General features: G+C 43.7%; 1 protein-coding gene across 8 annotated transcripts in view; it reads right to left on the minus strand.

Annotated features, from left to right (window-relative positions):
* ADGRB1 (adhesion G protein-coupled receptor B1) overlaps positions 1–19972 on the minus strand; it is a 553612-nt gene that overhangs the window by 54096 nt on the left and 479544 nt on the right. For all 8 annotated transcript variants that reach the window (XM_075581569.1, XM_075581558.1, XM_075581572.1 and 5 more), the window contains 2 exons: positions 14664–14733; positions 349–415 (listed from right to left, as the gene is read on the minus strand). In XM_075581569.1, the coding sequence (XP_075437684.1) occupies positions 349–415; positions 14664–14733 (137 nt within the window). The remainder of the gene's footprint in view (positions 1–348; positions 416–14663; positions 14734–19972) is intronic.

The raw sequence follows: 19972 nt of genomic DNA on the forward strand, positions 1-19972 counted from the left end.
GGAAAGCTCTTTTTAAACTCTAGTCCAGGGGTGCTCAACTCCAGCAGCTGTGCTGAAACAGGGATATCCTGAAAACCTGACCTGTTTGTGGCCCTTGAGGACTGTTGCTGCCCACCCCTGGTCTAAAAAAATACATTGTCGGTCCTCTCCGCAGCAAATAGGACGGGGACACTTTACAGAGACCCTGCTACCTCTAAAAGGCAATTGCTCATTGGAGAATTAATTCATGGGCTCAGTGCAAAAGTTTCTCATGACCCATAAACTGGCATTAAAAACAAAAGAAAAGCACAATGAAAATAACCAGCGCAAGAATGAAAAGATATAACAAGTAGGCAGCGAATAAAATACCAAAACTACTGCGGCAGCCGGTCCCACAAAAGCATACAGGAGTCCTCCTTCTAGCGAAAGCCAGCAACTAAAAGAGATAAAGAACATTAAAGGGTTAAATGTAGCAGCACGTTTATGACACAAGAAATACATCATTCTACTGGCCATAAAGTCCATCCTCAATGCCATTGCAGTGAGTTTGGAGAAAGTTTTTGCCACATGCACACAATCTGCAAGGCCATTTTCTTTGAACATGGCTTATTTAATTAGCCTTTATAGATCAATTCCTTATAATTAGAGAAACTGTCAAAATCCGTTGGGCTGAATTTCCTGAGCTTTCCATTGAAAACCCGATCCGCGGTGTAACATCCGTCGGCGGATTGTTCCACTTTCAATCCCTACGGATTAATCAAAAATAACGCCACTGGGAACAATTTGCTGGTGGATTTTACCAATCAAATCCATGGATTCTGCGTTCCGCGTATTGGATCGTCAATGATAAAAAAAAAAAAATCCGGAAAAGGCGAATCACCCTTTTTGAGATGGATCCGCGGACCATAGTAACCGTCCAATCCGCGGCGGACCCAAATCCGCCCCCAAAATTCACCCATCTCTACTTATACACTGCAAGTGAACATATACAACTGGAACATTTCAATTGCATGGGGACACATTCCCCCCATAAACTTGCTGCATTGTATAAAGATATTGGGCATCTTTACACGTACAAAATTAAGCAGTCAAGGATTGCTTGTTAATGTGATGCAGGGGGTTCTTTTTCAGGGTGGGGTATTGTAAACATCAAGATAGCTTTCAAATAACATATAACAATTCACACTAAACCAGCGTTTTTCAACTAGGGTTCCTGGAATCCCCAGTCATTCCTAAAGGGTTCCCTGCCATTTTCAGGTCATTTTAAAATTGTACCAAATACAGTAGAATTTACAATGCATCTGATCTCAGACACACTATTAGAGAGGGTTGGGGTTCCTTACAATGCATCTTATCTCAGGACATAATTGAAAACGAGAGATAACTCTCAATGTATTACTTCCTGGTAAAATATTTTATAAATAAATATCTCAGACTTGCTATTAGAGAGGTTTGGGGTTCCTTACAATGCATCTGATCTCAGACACACTATTAGAGAGGGTCGGGGTTCCTTACAATGCATCTGATCTCAGACGCGCTATTAGAGAGGGTTGGGGTTCCTTAAAATGCATCTGATCTCGGACGTGCTATTAGAGAGGGTTGGGGTTCCTTACAATGCATCTAATCTCAGACACACTATTAGAGTGGATTGGGGTTCCGTACAATGCATCTTATCTCAGGACATAATTGAAAACGAGAGATAACTCTCAATGTATTACTTCCTGGTAAAATATTTTATAAATAAATAAATATCTCAGACTTGCTATTAGAGAGGGTTGGGGTTCCTTACAATGCATCTGATCTCAGACGCGCTATTAGAGTCATTTAGGGCTCCACAGAATTTAACGTAGGGTTCCTTAACCAAATAAAAGTTGGAAACAACTGCACTAAATAGTTGAAAAACACGATGCAATGTATGGTATGGGTTGAAAGCAAAATAACTTTTGTGAGATGCACTGGCACAAGGATAAAAGGTTTTCTAACACGCAGCCAAATGGCTGCCTTCTCAGCCTGAATGTCAATGAGTTCTCAGACAGTTGACACTGGTCAATTGTTTCTGCTCCAGGCCAAAGTCAATATTACAGTGACAGATGTCTGGCCACTGTGAAAAACTGTGACACTTAGGTTTTCAGGAAGTTCCTTGCTGTGACAGCATCGAGTAATGGGGAGCGTGACAAACACATGGGTACAGTATGCAAGAAGCAGCCACAGTTTAACTTAAAGTTAAGGTGTCATCCCGGATGTTGTATTTTTAAAGCATTTTTTAAATATCACCTTGACTGTTACATTTATCTATGCTGCACAACTCAAGATAAATAGTGTATAATTATAGTAAATATTTTCTTTGTCAAACTATATGTACAGTAATGCGTTGCAGTCCCCTTTGGCAGGGAATGGGTTAAAACAGGAGACGTGTACATCTCCCTTAATGAAAGGTTGATTCCCAGCAATAAGTATAACCAAAGTTCTTTCCCCAATGCCACACTCACTGATTTGGAGTTCGTCTCACCGACCTTTCGACCAGTCCCATAGACCAGGGGTGCTCAAGTTTAGTCCTCAAGCTCCCCACCCCTCCCTCCAACAGGTCAGGTTGTCAGGATATCTCAGCTTCAGCACAGGTGTCTCAGTCAGTCCTTGCTTCAGCACAGATAGCTCAACCACTCCCTGCTTCAGCACAGGTGGCTCAATCAGAGGCTCAGCCTTCGACTGATTGAGTCACCTTTGCTGAAGCTGGGATAGCCTGAAAACCTGACCTGTTGGGGCTCTTGAGGACTGGAGTTGAGCCCCCCGCTGCAGTCATTAGTAAAGTTTGACTGATAAATCAGCACTTTCAAATATATGTTCCTCCATCACCCCCAAATCTCTGGGATGTGAGTCCTTGCACGCTGCTTAGGGAGTGTGAACAATGGGGGCAGCCACGTCTGTCTTACTTCCGCTATCTACGCTCGAATGTGCAGTAGCTGGAGGAAACGGGACGGTGGAAGAAAGGGTGGTGGATTCATGCAAACGCCTCCCACCAAAGCTGGCAGAAGCCAAAACCGAAAGGGAATGAATACATGTTAGAGATAGACATACAGTAAGGCCATCCTACAAATGAAAGAAGGCTGAAGAATAAAACAAGGTCTTAGATTTAGCAACAGGTTATGAGCAGGTCGAGTGTTTCCTCTGCTGTCATATTCTATATTTCTGTGTTTATCCAAGACGTGTCCTGATATTTAGCAGAAAGTCATTTTTCTTTTCTCCCTGTAAATATTTCCCACTATTTTTACAGTCCACTGTTTTAACACAAAGGAATATTTGGTACATAAACCTCACTGGGAGACACCCCCCTTTTTGCTATAAAAGTGGCATTTCAAGCTACCTCTAAGCATCAATGTATCACATTAATATTCCCCACTTTTGCCCTGCATGCGTCAGTCTGCGTTGGCGTGTGTTTTGGGGAAGTGGCTACCGGAGAAGTTTGCATATTCACCTATTATAATGAGATGTATTATAATGAGATGTATACAGCTCTGTGTCTGGATGCAACATTTTCATTCATTCTGTGGGAGCAATGTATTAAAAATCCCTGGCAGCAAAAGTGAAGCAAAAATTGAGTAAAGAAAATGCACTACTGTATATAGTATTATCAAAGTAAAAATGCACACTGCTTCCTATGGCACCTTTATTGCTCCTGTTTGCTCCCAGGAGGCTCTCATACATAAACCCCAAAGTGCAACACAATATCCACCCAGGACCTGCATCAGATGTACTGTAAGACTCGACTCTTTAACTACTTTATTAGATTTGGTACAGACCGAGAAAACATTTTTTTTAGCTACAGGTATGTCCCGCTAGTTACTCTCTTTGGTACCGTATTGATAAATAGACCCTATGAGAAGCAATGCTTAAAGTGTTCCAGCTGCAAAACGTATTGAAACCTGGGGTCATTCCTCTGCCCTGGTTTTTCAGGAGGAGGCTAAAAAGTCGAAATGAAAGACTCCTGCCTGCAAAATCAGTTTAAAAAAAAACCATTAACGGAGGACACCCATTAAAATGAACTAGGGTTCATCATTTCATAAATCTGGTGTAATTATTTAGCATGGGTTATTCACCTGTTTTTGCAGCCTGGAGACTTTAGTAAATAAACCCAACATATGTTCTCTACGCCAACACTATATTAGACCAGTGTAACTCAACGAGGGTTCATGTCACCCAAGTGTGCCTTAGATTAACCGGATGGGTGCTGTGACCGTAGGGGGTAGCCGGCCTTCATTATGAAGCTGAAGCCCGGCTGGCTGCCCCTAAAACCGTGAGCCAAGGGCTGAGAGTGTCAGCTCTTCAGCCTACAAATGCACCCTGTTATGTTTCCCTTAACCTCTGTTCCCATTATACTGTCCCCTGCAGGAGTAAAAGCTATGGATACCATGTGTGGTTAGGGTCCCCCATAGGAAATAGTTGCAGAACGGGGACATTGGGAGCGTGAGGGTAAGGGTGGATATCGGGGGGCAACTAGGGTTAAAAGCTGTATAAAATGTTGCTGACCGGAGATACTGGTATTTTACCCACAAGTCACGCATGATTTGAGGGTACCCGTCTGTAGATAAAGACGTGGTGTGTTGTGGATGTCCCAAGCCATGTAAAGCTTAAACCTGACCTGTTTTGGGTTTTACATGTTCCTTGTCCCCAATAAACATGAAACTTCGGGAATGGGAGTCACTGTCGGCGCCGGGATCCAACTTTCCCCCAACTGGATTAGGGAACGCAAGGCACCCCCTCGGGTCGGAAGTTGGAGTGTGTGATCCTTCTCCGCAGCGTGTCACCTCCTGCAGCATCACGTGACAGCACATTGCCAAGGCACCATGATGCTGCTAGAGGAGGGCTGCTTTCCAAGGTATGTCCCCTTTTTATTTTACGGGGGTGTCCCGCAGCCAGCCTGCCGCCTTGGGCCCTGCAAAGCGTAAAGCCAGCCCTGCCGTATGCCTGCCATGTCACAAAGCTTTTCAGCACAGCCTGGGTTAAAGAAGTGCAGAGCCAATGAAACCTACTCATGCTGTACACAGCAGTTTTGACCTTTTAGATCTTGTCAGTGTGAGGCTGGTTGTACTGGCTTTGCCATGGGAAGTTGGGATAGGTTTCAGCCACACATTGAGTGAACAAGTGACACAAACCAATCTCCCGTACAGCGGACAGCAAATACAACGATCACTTCACATTTCTCAGACAGGCCTGCCGCTTTGCCCTTCCCCATTATCTCTTAGCATACAGTGCTTCCACTGCAGCCAGGGATTCTGGGAAATGACATGCAAAACCTCACACTTACAAATAGTCATTATGGCACCAGTGTAAGTGTACAACGTAATGTACTGTATTTGTTGCTAATTTCGGCTTCTATACCAAATATATAGGAAATGAAATGTACAGTAAATGTTGATAAACAGATGGGCGCTGCCTCAGCTCTTAAATCACATAAATAGGGGAGTCTCCAGAGAAACAGTGTTAGACAGGCGAAATTGAGCATTTACGTTAAACATTGCGTGCTCATTTGTTTAAGCGATAACTGCATCTTTGTACTGCAGACGCCTCTGGCTTTGAAGGGGTTAAGCACGGCCTATAAAATGCTGCCACTGCTTTGAAATGCTAAGCGTTTTAATCCTAAATGGAAAGCTTTGACTGATGTCACCATGGCAACCTTAATCAAAAGGATGGCCGCCCCTGAAAGGCCCACGCACTCACATCCAGCACCCCGCCACATTGTCAAGGAAAACAGGATTAGATGGACTAAGTGAACATAAATTGTACATTTCACACAATTATTTTTTTTAATGCCGTATATTCATGCTTGTGGGCTACCTAAATATTCTCATTTGCAAGTCTCCGCTCATATTGAGAGCTGCAATCTGGAGCGTGTGTGATTACAGACTGGATTAGGCCTGACGCACATCTTATTCCATAGGAAAGGCTCCTGTCACTTGATCACCAGGACTGGCCAACTCAATGTCCTCAAGGGCCACCAACAGATCAGGTTTTCAGAATAGCAGTCAAAGACTGAGCCACTAATTGAGCCACCTGTACTGGTGCAGGGATATCCTTTAAACCTGACCTGTTAGTAGTTTTTGAGGACTGGAGTCGGCCAGTCCTGATCTACAGCCAGCTTCACAAAATAGATGCAACGGAAATAGGCCTGGTAATAAGAACAGAATGCCCTTGTGTGAATATGCTGCTAGATCTAACCTGGTCTTGACTGCATAGCCAGTTTAGGACAGAATCGTTAAATGGTTATGTATGGGGGGCAAAAAAAAACCTGCTGCATTGACTTGGCTTTGGCCCCTATCTACCAAGTGGTGTTAGGCCACAAGGCACATTCTGGCACCAGAAGGCATCTCAGAACCCACTCAGAAGGTGTATTGTGGCATAGCATACTTAGTTTCGGTGGCCCTTCATGTCACTGGACCTTCCAATGCTTATCCTAACGCATTCTTGCAGGACCCTGTCCTGCAGAGCTGGAAACCTATTGTGGATGACAATGTTCTGCACCATATTTATCAGGGCAAACACAACACTAAAATCAGCACACGATTTGTCAGTAGAAAAAAAAAAACATCTTTACTGTGGAGTTTGGTTCTCTTGGTAAATCTGGCAGAATTTGGGCACTAACTGTGGGTTTGCATCAGGAAACCCCCTCTAAAGTCACAACTACCGTTGGTTGATTTTGGCTTTAGCTTTTAACTGCACAGATACGCAAACACATGCAGATAATAAACCCCCCCGATCATTGCCAGAACTCCGTGATTTCCCAAGAAGTGTCATGTTAAGGAATTCATGATGGGCCTTCTCCTTCCCTGGCCAGACCCCGCCTTCCTGGACCAAAGATAATTAATGATTTCAAGCGCCTATGCTGTTTTTAACTCCCACATTAAGATTAATGCGGCATGTTCTCCCTACCTAAATAAGGTGTTCATAGCAATTTGTAAGCTGCACAAGTGGAAAAGCTTTGACACCGTGGCCCTGTGTGGCATGAAGGAAGTCATTACTCAATGTCGTGGCGGCAGGGTTCCCCGAGGAGTGCACAAAACTAAATATTATGCTCTCAATTTTGTCAAAACGTGTTCGGTGACATTGAAAAATGCCCATGTCCTTAACCATTCCTGGTCTAAATACCCCAAATATCGTGTGGAATAATGCCAATGCTTAAACCTGGGCACAACAGCTTAATCCTTCAAACATATGGCATGTCCCTGCCTTGCTTTGAAGGGTGACCTTGAGGAAAAGGCAGTGACTTCAATAATAAAGTCATGTTTGTTTCTTGAATAGCACTGTATATAGGATGGTGGGATGCACGAGTTTCTGCCCTGCAGAGCTTACAATCTATATGTGGGTGTCTGAGGCACAGGGAGGTTCCCTTTATTCTTAGAGTCCGCGTGTTTACTCACTGAGCCACTACATGGAGGTGAAGCCCACTGCCCTAGTCCCAATCTTATCTCACTGTGATATTTAGGGACTCTATCAACACAGCCCCCTAGTCTCTCTGTTCCAGTAGATATAACACATTAGATTGTAAGTTCTTCAGGACAGGTACGCCGCAAACCGTGTTACTCTTTTTTATAAACTATCCACGTTCACGTTTTGGTAACAAACTGGAGTGCTAGAAAATAAAATCCAGATAAATGGAAATATTACCAGGTCCCAGCAGCAGTTTTCCAGGTTACCCGAGCTGCTGCTTTGTTCCAACGAGACGTCAGAGATCGAGAACTTTTAACGATGATGGGTGGTTTTTTCCAGCATCAATATGTCAAAGAATTGTCCCTTTTCTATGCCTGTCAGCCAAGAACTTGCTATATTTGCAGTCCATAAAAAGGAATGGAGTCTGGGGGAATCAGACTTAAATCCCAGTTGGTTTCAGCAGAGGGGATGAATAGGAGAACAATCTTACTGTAAATACACAGTCATACCGGTGCAAGACTACACTCTCTTTATGGCTATCATAATGGAAATGGATGAACATATTACTGCTATTGCCTGACTTTATAAAGCTCTGCACCTTTAAGTTACAGTACCATAAACTTTGTCACAAGGGTGAGAGATGCAAATCACCTGGTGATAATGGATTCAGTCTGCGGTACTGGCCAAAGCAATGCTGGATAACATGCTAAGAAGGCTGCAGCATAGGATGACAAATACCCCTGCAGTATTTCTGGGAAGCTAGCCGAACAAGTGGCATCCCGCCAGTGATAGTCCTGTGCTGCAAAAGCAAACCGTCTTGGGACCTGAGAATTGACAATAACGAAGGGGGTGCTTTGAAAAGGGATATTATGGGGGGCAGGACCGGAAAAACAAAATCTGCTTTACTGGAATAGATCCGATGCAGCAAATGCCAGACTGTACGTGCAATGATTAAATGGTACTGCAGTCTTGTGGGTATCTAGCAAGCAAACAGACAAACGGTGCTCAGAAATTCATTGATGGGAGAAAGAAGCAGCACAGGCTTTCCTGAAATACAAACTGCTAATTTTGTAGCCTTGATCATTGCCTCAAGATCCACAGGCAACAATGGGGGATTTTGTCCGAAATCAGCCCAATCGGTAGTTTGGGAGAATATACAGTAAGACACTATAGATTGTACCTGCACTTAGTAAGTACTGAATTCACAGATCATACGAGGACTTATTGAGTCCAGCACCGGGACCGGCTGTGTGACCATGACTGCAGCTTGGTGCCGGAGGATTATCACTGGTCACTGTGGGTCCGATCCGGAAGTACGGGAACCCCCAGTGATGTAGAGTACTATCTCCGGAGCTGTGGCTTTTTGCTGCCGCGTCTCCGGACAGCGAGTCCGGCTATAGCTGTACATGTACAAATAAAGGCACTCAGCCATGTATCGCTGTGTATTAGGACAGGGGGCTCAACTCCAGTCCTCAAGCCCGCACAACAGGTCAGGTTTTCAGGATATCCCAGCTAAAGCACAGGTGGCTTTATCAGTCCCTGCATCAGCACAGGTGGCTCAATCAGTCCCTGCATCAGCACAGGTGGCTTTATAAGTCCCTGCATCAGCACAGGTGGCTCAAACAGTCCCTGCATCAGCACAGATGGCTCAATCAGACGCTCACTCGATTGGTCCACCTGTTCTGAAGCTGGGATATCTGAAAACGTGACCTGTTTGGGGGGGTTTGCGGATTGGAGTTGAGCGCCCCCTGTGTTAAGATACAGCATGTTCAAAGATACAGCAACCTATAAAAGCCAGTGAGGATTCAGTAAGCTGTGATCTGTTGTACGTATCGCACGCTGATCCGGCATCCACTGACATTCAAGTCAATGTGGGATACCCTGCCTCAGCTCAGTAAGTTCAGGCCTGTGCGCTGCAATTCCGAGGCAATACACGGCACCATGATCTGTCTCCAAGACAGAAAAAAACGTGTGCAATTATTTTGCCCCGAACTGCACCATTTTTGCCTCGATACACAGAGGTTGCTGTGATATATATATATATATATATATATATATATATATATATATATATATATATATATATATATATATATATATATATATATATATACATATATATATACACACACGTACTCAGTATAATACTGTATATTCTGATTACTTGCAGCAGAGTTAAAAGTAAATCATTTTTTACAGCAGCAAACCCGGTTATTCTTTTTTTATTGTACCTAATCTGGGAGGGACAGTTCCAGAGCGGTGAGTCTGGGGTGGATCAGAAGCTCGCCCGGAAAACTGGAGAATAAATATGGCCGCCTGTGTCAGGGCTCTCTCCAGTGGCCAATAAAATAAGAATCATTGGGAGATGATGTTGTGGCCTTTTATTGGTAACCCTGGCAGCCATATATGTCTTATTTTTTGTGTGTGTCAAAACCAGCAACAACAAAAATATCACATCTCCGGAACAAGAGGTCGCATACATCAGGGCACCCCCAATAAGCTCCGGGGCACCCTGATTCAGGGAGGATGGAAATAACACAAGCAGCTGGCATTTCTGCTTTAACTAAACATGTTGTACAAAGCTCTAGTAGCTGCATACGTGCTGATACCGGAGATTTCTTCACACTGTACATGAGATACTAATGTATACAGCTTGCAAACGTCACAGGTCTCCTCTTCATGTAAACCGAGAAAGAAAAGTGCACACCAAATGTACACAAATGTACACAATGCACTGGCACACACAAGAATAAAACATAATTACGGTTCTAAACATAGAAAACCATCTCAAAGACTTTTTATTTCCCGCAGCCGATTACCCGAGATTGCACCTGAGACAGCTTTTCAGATTTTGTAAATACTACATTTTACATGTCCCCATTCAACGGGACAACGTACAATAAAGTCAGATCCTCCACCAGCCAAAGTTCCCAAAGTCCAATCCCAGACAAAAAAAATATATATATAGAAATAAGTGTATCCACCATATTGCCAATACAAGTTCCTGACCTGAAGAGCTTACAGTCTAATTTGGGTGCATGCGGTACGGGGAGATTAGGTGACACTGGGATTTGAAAATGGGTTCTCCCACTTCAGAGACGTGAGCTAAAAACATCGTTAGTGCGGCTTCTTAAAAACGGCCACTAGTGCTAGTGTCTAAGCCAGAGGCGGCCAACTCCAGTCCTCAAGGGCCACCAACAGGTCAGGTTTTCAGGATATTCCTGCTTCAGCACAGGTGGCTCAGTCAACGACCGAGCCACTGATTGAGCCACCTGGGCTGAATCAGGGATATCCTGAAGACCTGTTGGTGGCCCTTGAGGACTGGAGTTGGCCACTTCTGGTCTAAGTATCGCTTCAAACCTCTGCTGCTAGCTTTGCAACGTAGACACTGTTTCCATAGTAATACGCCCAAATGAACAGTCCCCCCTATTCACTGTGTTATTAGTTTTATCTGAGTCGATACGCAAGTGTCTTAGAAATATAACTCCCGCAATGTTATTAGGGCAGCGCTGCGCTCCTGTAACTTCCCGTTACACCAACCAAGAGAACAATCAGACATGGACAGGAGGAGCAGAGGATTCCTAGACCAGAGAGCTTACACTCCAAGTAAAAGTCACAGGGATTTCAATGGACACCAGGTGACGACTGCGAGAAAATGAGTTTCATGCAAGAGAAGAGAAGTTATTTCTCAAAACGTTACTTTCTGAAAGGATGACTTGTATACAGTATGAAATGGAGCCGTCCAGATAATGAGAGCGGGACCATGAGGAACACTGATAGGAGGAGAGAGGCAGAGATAGGGCAGCAAAGGTAAAAGTGTTCAGAAGTCAGAACATATTCCAACAAGTGTATTTACATAATATAACTGGGCTGTTCTAGGTGCACGGAGCACACGCAGTGTAGGTATACAGATGTAATCATAGTGAAAAACAGATAGTGTGCGGCGGCTAGTGCTAATATAAACAGTGTAACAATTCACTAGCAATTGTATTGTATTGTATTGCATGTCTTTATTTGTATAGCGCCATTAATGTACATAGCGCTTCACAGTAGTAATACACATGGTAATCATATAAATAACAAATAATAAATATATATAAATAACAGGTCATGGGAATAAGTGCTTCAGAAAAACGTAACATTTAGGAAGAGGAGTCCCTGCTCCGAGGAGCTTACAATCTAATAGGTATGTAGGAAAAACGTACAGAAACAGTAGGAGGGCATATTGGTAAGTGTTTCTGCAGGGGGCCAAGCTTTATGTATCGTGTCTAATAATATGTACGGTGCTACTCATATGCTTCTTTAAGCAAGTGTGTCTTAAGGTGGGTCTTAAACGTGGATAGAGTGGGTGCTAGACGGATATCGAGGGGAAGGGCATTCCAGAGGTGTGGGGCAGTCAGTGAGAAAGGTTTAAGGCGGGAGAGGGCTTTAGATACAAAGGGGGTAGAGAGAAGACATCCTTGAGCAGAATGCAAGAATCGGGAGGGTGCATAGCGAGAAATTAGGGATGAGATGTAAGTAGGGGCAGAAGAGTGTAAAGCTTTAAAAGTGAGGAGGAGAATTGCATGTGTGATACGGGATTTGATAGGAAGCCAGGAGAGTGATTTGAGCAGGGGAGACGCAGAGACAGATCTAGGAAAGAGTAGAGTGATTCTGGCAGCAGCGTTTAGGATAGATTGTAGTGGAGACAGGTGAGAGGCAGGAAGGCCGGACAGCAGGAGGTTACAGTAGTCAAGACGGGAGAGAATGAGGACCTGAGTCAGAGTTTTATCAGTCGAGCAACGGAGGAAAGGGCAAATCTTTGTAATATTGCGAAGGAAAAAGCGACAGGTTTTAGAGACATTTTTAATGTGAGAGAAGAATGTGAGAGAGGAGTCAAGTGTGACCCCTAGGCAGCGTGCTTGGGCTACTGGGTGAATGATGGTACTTCCAGCAGTAATGTGGAAGGAGGTAGTTAGGCCAGGTTTGGGAGGAAGTATGAAGAGCTCGGTTTTTGTCATGCTAAGTTTAAGTCAGCGGAGGGCCATCCAGGATTATATCGCAGAGAGGCATTCTGAGACTTTGGTCTGTACAGCAGGTGTAAGGTCAGGGGTTGAAAAGTAAATTTGTGTGTCGTCAGCATAGAGGTGATATTTAAACCCAAGGGATGTGATTAGGTCACCTAGAGAAAGTGTGAACAGAGAAAAGAGAAGAGGTCCCAGGACAGAACCCTGCGGCACCCCCACAGAAAGATCTATGGAGGAGGAGAAGGTGTTAGAAGAAGAGACACTGAAAGTACAATGGGAGTGGTAAGAGTAGATCCAGGATAGAGCTTTGTTACGAATACCAAGAGTATGGAGAATGTAAAGGAGAAGAGGGTGGTCCACGGTGTCAAATGCCGCAATGAATTGCAAGTGTTGCTAATGATACCACATATCCCTGATGAAGTGAAGCAATTTGTGAAACGCATAGAGAAGAGTTTATCACGGTCCCATGCCAGCGCAAGTTACCCTGCACAGGAGGGCACAATATTGTCTTGGAGAACGTCCTGACAGACTGCAGGAGACCCTTAACCGGCTCTTCCTATCACCCGATCTCGCGTGAGCACAACAAGTCGGTCAGCAGGGTGCTGAAAGAAGGGAAGGGAGGCAGTGCCACTACTTCAGCGGCTACATAGGAACCTGCATGCACTGGCTGGTCTGGGAAAGCCGTACCCAGGACTCCAGATGCATTAGCCAGAGAAGAAAAGCAGCCGCCCCCAACAGAGATTTGCAAGTCAATTTTGTCTAAATGCGCAATACCTACCTACCTCCTGTAAGTAGGATTTCCATTTCTGCCAGTGTGGATACTGTTGTAGTGACAGTCATGTGATTGATTTTATGTCTATTAAGTGCACTTAATTTCTTACTTTCCTTAGTATTTCCTACCTCTGAGGATCTCATTAATCACTAACATAAGGTTACATATTGTTCTTATTATACAGCATTACACTATGTTTGGTGTTTTTTTCTCATTTCATATGCTGAGTTCTACATTGATCTTAACACCAAACATTGTACAGTAGCAACTGGACATTTCTATTGAGGACACGAATCACAGTTGTATTATTAAGACACGTATAAGTGTTTCTGATTTATTCAAAGATGTTTTACCATTAGTTGCATTAGCAACACGTGCGATTTATTTATTTATTTATAAAAATGTTTTACCCGGAAGTAATACATTGAGAGTTACCTCTTGTCTCCAAGTATGTCCTGGGCATAGTTAATATGACAAATAATACATGGTTACACATACAGTTACATAAATGAACAGGGTATACATTATATGCAAGACATTGCGTGCACAGTTAGAGAAGATGTATATTATAGGCGTATTCATTGCTAGTGAATTGTTGCACTGTTTATATTAGCACGAGGCGCCGCACACTGTTTTTCACTATAGTTTCCCTATCTCACCATGGTGGGCAGATTCCCTGATTGGCAGCCACCTAAATACACTATATCACGTAAGTTTAAGTGTTTTAACACAGAGCACCATTTAGTCCCGGGCTCCCATCGCGCTTAGCGCAGCACACATTTCCTTTATACAGATGTAAGCAGACTTCCTGTTTCCCGTGCCGCGGGCCACCATGTGGAAATCCGCGGCACCAAAAACAGTACATTTTCGGGACCCGGGAGGATTAATACTGCGGGAGTCCTTGCTTCTGAATGGGACCCCTGCAGCATTAATCCTCCCGGGACAGACAGTTTGGAAGAGCTGCGCAGAGAGAAGCAGTCTCTCTCCGCGCGGTGCCTCCCCGATAAGGTAAGAAGCAATCCCAGTACAGGAGGGAATATCCAAATATGGATATCTACGTCAGGGAGCGCTCAACTCCAGTCCTCCAGACCCCCCCCCCAACAGGTCAGGATTTAAGGATATCCCTGCTTCAGCACAGGTGGCTCCATGTGTGGCTCAGACTGTACAACCTGTGCTGAAGCAGGGATATCCTTAAAACATGACCTGCTGAGGGGCCTGGAGGACTGGAGTTCAACACCCCTGCTCTACGTCACGAGAGGAAACACTGTAGGGAACATTCTGGGATCTACGTCGTCAAGGGGGTTGGACAGGACATTTCAATCATTTAACTCCCGCAGAGATAATCCTCCCGGGTCGCTTACTGTTTGTGGGGTCGCAATTGGCGCAGCCGCCATACTGCGCCGCCGAGTGTGATAACGGCACCAAAAACAGTACAGTTTGCAACATCTGAAGGTCGTACGATGAAAGAAATAAAGGTTACTTACTAGTTGGCGGTTCCATACCCCTTTGCTTTCGTAAATCCCACCGAAATAGCCACCACCAGAGCAGGGAGCCCTGCAACGAAGAGGGAAATGTGCATTAAATAAGCCGTCTGATATAATAGCCCCGATACACACTTATGCTTTCACGTCTATAACGAGAGCCTATTACCTTAACCCGGGGGCGCGCGGACGTTCCCTGCTGCGCCCCCCTGCCTGCTTCCTTACCTTGTCCTCGGCGTCAACTGATGCCGCGAGATCAGGTGATGTCAAGTTTCCATGGCAACATGACATCACGTGACCCGTGGCAGTGCCATGGCGACGCGTTGCCATGGCGACATATCGCCGAAGACACGGTAAGGGACGGTGCAGAGGCCAACGCGATCCCCTGGCATTTCATTTAAATGGGGGGGCCTTGGCAAACTCTGCGCCCCCCCACCACCAAAAACCTTGCGCCCCCCAGTTTGACGTTAAACCAGCAAAACATGTGAAATCTTATACTGTATGGGATTTTTTTTTAAATAAATCATTTATGTAGTATAAGAACATTTTTTTTCGTTATTCAACTCAATGTTTAATGAGTTTTAAAGAATCAATCCATGCAAAATCCTAATATCCCACTTTTTTTTAATAATAAATCAATTCTGGAATATTAGATAATACTACTTTTTTTATTTTCAAATTCAACTCTTAATACCATTGTTTATAAGTTTTAATATACTGTACTGAGTGCAGAGAAGATCCACTAAATTAATAAAGGGGATGGACAATCTAACTTATGAGGAGAGGATAGCTAAATTATATTTATTTACATTAGAAAAGAGGCGTCTAAGAGGGAATATGATAACTATATACAAATATATTCGGGGACAGTACAGGGAGCTTTCAAAAGAACTATTCATCCCAAGGACAGTACAAAGGACTCGGGGCCATCCCTTTAGGTTGTAGGAAAGGAGATTTCACCAGCCACAAAGGAAAGGGTTCTTTACAGTAAGGGCAGTTAAAATGTGGAATTCATTACCCATGGAGACTGTGATGGCAGATACAATAGATTTGTTAAAAAAAAGGTTGAACATATTTTTAGAAGGGAAAGGTATACAGGGATATCCCAAATAAGTAAACATGGGTGTTGATCCAGGGAGCAATCTGATTGCCAATTCTTGGAGTCAGAAAGGAATTTATTTTTCCCCTTATGAGATATCATTGGATGATATGACACTGGGGTTTTTTGTTTGCCTTCCTCTGGATTAATAAGTATGTATAGATATAGGATAAAGTCTCTGTTGTCTAAATTTAGCATAGGTTGAACTTGATGGACATACATCTTTTTTCAACCTCATCTACTATGTAACTATATAACATCTTTGTAATGCTTTTCTCTTTGTGACAATTTGTTGCCAATAGCCACAGCAGTCTGAGCTGCAAAGTGTAACAATAGATAATGTTACCTCAGTAATGTAAGGATACATTGTAGCTGCTGAGTTACACTGACTCAAGGATTGATTTGAAATTAACAGGAAGCCATTTAATGATCCCTGGTATTTTGATGATCGATCACAGGAGAACCAATCTATTGGCAGCTTAGGTAATTAGTTTTCAATAAAGGTAATCAAAGGCTGCATATATTAAAACAAAAAAAATATGTTTTTTTTATAGCTGCTTGTATTACCTCTTTAAAGCATCCTTTGATTTCTATAGCAGATTTACCCCACCTCCCCAGCAGTGCAAGATCTTTGAAACACTTTCCTGTTTGTGATAATTTGTGGCAAATGTTCCTAGCAATTTGAGCTGTAAACTGAAAAATGAAATAATGTTACCTTAGTAATATAAGAATACATTGTAGCTGCTGAGTTACACTGACTGAAGCAGCCATTATGTTAGTCACACAATATTGACACATTTATAACAGGAGCACCAAGTGCCAGCTTAGGTAATAAGGACCAGGCTTAAATTAAACAAATAATAAAAAAATAAAAAAGGGGGGCGGGGATGTAGTATTGCTGCTTTAAATTTGCAGTCCCACATAGCACCGTAAGCCAAAGTAGTTACAAAAAAGTGAAAGCACTTAGTCATGTAACACTTTCTGTACCACCTTTAACAATTGTTAACCAGGTCCATTATAAACTGAATCTTCAGCTAACTAATGAAGCTGAAAGAAGGAGAACATACTTACTACAGCTATATATTTTGATGTCCTACTTTTTGTTTGTGCATCTGAAATGTATACACACACGATGAAAAAAAAGTGATCACCATGTACAGATGTGGTCGCGTTGCAGCGGGGGGGGGGGGGGAGAGGGTTGGGAGCAGGGACACTACGAGAGCAGACACCATTGAGTCTGAATTAGTAGTGTGCAAAAAACGGGCGAGGCTAACGCCTTATTACACACACACTCACGTGCACCCGTGAGTACAATAATGTCTGTATCACCACTACAGATGTGTGAAACGTTCGCACAAGTACGTGATGCTGGTGAGTATTGGACTTTCGGCTCCTGTGAAAATTTGGCCAAATGGAGAAAATCTGCATATTTCTTTCTTTATTTCTCTCTCCCAAACAGTAAGGTTACCAAACATGCCGAACTGGAGAATATGCAACATCTACTATACATCATCAAAATATCCAACGTGAAGTAAAGAGGAAGGAAAAGGTGAATAAAGATATAAAGGCTGAGGAAAGTTCTGCAAACGGAGCTGTAAGATATTCATGTATCTCAAATCCCCACCTACTGTATAAGCTGTACCTACTGTCTAAGTATTGTGTAAGCAGATACTGTTCCTGTGCTGTCACAGAAGATGTTCACTTGTTTGGAAGGTTCAGCTTAGCGATAAGGAAGGTGCCCCTGCTGGGGGTGAGCCAGGTCCATATCCAAGTGTCAGATCTCCTTACAGATGTAAGAGGGTTTACTGTACCGGACCCACGGGTGATTTGTAAAGAGTCGCGGCCCAAGAGACATAATGCTGCCCTGACATTGCGGTGATGGGTCCCTACTTCTGGATCAGATCCCCCACAATGGATCACGTGGTTTGTCCAGGTGCTAGGCACAATAAGTCCTGCTACATCTGTGTGGGTGACCTTGGGCATGACACTGTCTTTGTATGATGTAGACCAGTATTGCTCAACTCCAATCTTCAAGATCCCCCAACAGGCCGAAGAATGAGCCACTGATTGAGCCACCTGTGCTGAAGCTGGGATATTATGAAAACCTGACCTGGCGGGGTCTTGAGAACTGGAGTTAAGCACCCCTGATGTAGGTAACACAATTAGATTGTAAGTTCTGCAGGACAAGGACTTGTTGGGGCTCAAGTACAGTACTAAGCATCTCAAATTGAATTTGTGACATAAAATTGACGCAGGGAAATCCCAAATTCTATTGTACCTGTGTACTCTTTTTTTTTTTCCCCTCCATATGCTCCTTGAGTCAAAAATATTTTTATTCAAGTATATTAGCACGTACAAACGGGATGCGTAAAAAACATGCATGTATGTACACAAAAATGTACAAAAATTGTATGAGCGTCCTAAAAAATTGTTGAACCTGCATCAAAATCATAACTACAAAAAAATCTGTATATATTGTTAGCGCGGAATTAAATTACTATGTATCAAACCCCAAAAAATTATTTGATGCAGCACAGCTGTTTCATGATCAAGTTTAACAAAATGTATTATTTTCATAGACTGTTCATTATAAATAATATTACACTAACAAGTCATAATCACTCATTCCAGTTATTATTATTTTTAAATTACACATAACTCGGTTTTAATTTCAAGTTCCCGCTCCTCACACCCAGCGTTGGGTAGTTAAAGATTACCCATTGTAGTGTAACCCTGAAGGAGGGATATGGGCAGTATTTTTAATCTCTTCCTCTGCAGAGCATCTTTATTTCAGGCTCTGTTGGACATATCACTGCAGCTATATATGTACCTGCCTAAAAGGCAAATTGCAATGTAAAAAAATATTAATTTCTTAGCCAAATATCACAATGTTTGTATTTTTATTTGCCTTTCTAAAATGGTTATATTGTTGTATCTTCTTAGAAAAATGTGTGTCCCAAGTGTGCCTTATACACTAATATATACAAGTAATTTCATTTTTGCCTAGAGGTTTAGAATAAAAGGGAATAGAACTTTAATACAACTGTTGTAACACTTTATTATGTATCCGATGCAAGCAAGCTGCATAAATAGACACAAATAGACACAACCCCAAAAGTGTGCCAATTAAGGTGTTTCTGTGTTTGTGATATGTTCAGAAATGAACCTTACACTATATACAGCTCACCCCCGTTATAGCGCGATCCACTATAACGCGGTTTGAGCATGGACACCGAATAAAAAAAAAAAAAAATTAATTTAATTTTTTTTGCACACTGCATACACTGCATACACGGCATACACTGCATACACTGCATACACACAGCACACTGCATACACTCACTGCACACTGCATACACTCACAGCACACTGCACACACTGCACACATTCATAGCACCAGCACACTGCACACACTCACAGCACACTGCAAACACTCACAGCACACTGCACACACTGCACACACTCACAGCACACTGCACACACTCACAGCACACTGCACACACTCACAGCACACTGCACACACTCACACCACACCACACCACACACACCACACCACACACACCACACCACACACACCACACCACACACACCACACCACACACACAGCCCCCCCTACCTTTAGTGTCACAGCCCACCTTTGGGGGCATTGTGGGACTGCTGGTGGGGGGAGGGACAGTGCAAGGCTGGGGGGTCGGTGCGGGGATCGGCGCGAGGCTGGGGGGGGGCAGTGCAGTGCGGGGATTGGAGTGAGGCTGGGGGGGCCGTGCGGGGATCAGTGCGAGGCTGGGGGGATCGGGGTGAGGCTGGAGGATAGTTGCGGGGATCCGTGGTTGGCTGGTTCGAAGCTGCTGAGGGGGGTGCGGGGAATGCTGGTGGCTGCTAGGGGCCATGTAGGGCTGCCGGCGCCTCACTCCACCTCCCTCCTCACAACCCCCTCCTCCTGATCGGGCACACGGTGGCCATTTTTTTTAAATCAGCGCGTCTCCAGTTATAGCGCGGTCGGATCGGGTGGCCCCTGAGGACCGCGCTATAACGGAGTTGAGCTGTATTAGGGGATATTTTGTGTTTAAGGCATTAGTCTCAAAAGCTGAATCAAATACTGTGTCTGTCAAAACCTTTTGTGTCTAAAGATTAGTGATTGAGCCACCTATGCTGAAGCTGAGATATCCAGAAAACCTGACCTGTTGGCGGAGCTTGAGGACTGGAGTTGAGC

Source organism: Ascaphus truei, chromosome 2 (genome assembly GCF_040206685.1).
Source record: "Ascaphus truei isolate aAscTru1 chromosome 2, aAscTru1.hap1, whole genome shotgun sequence".
NCBI classification, from domain to species: Eukaryota; Metazoa; Chordata; class Amphibia; order Anura; family Ascaphidae; genus Ascaphus; species Ascaphus truei.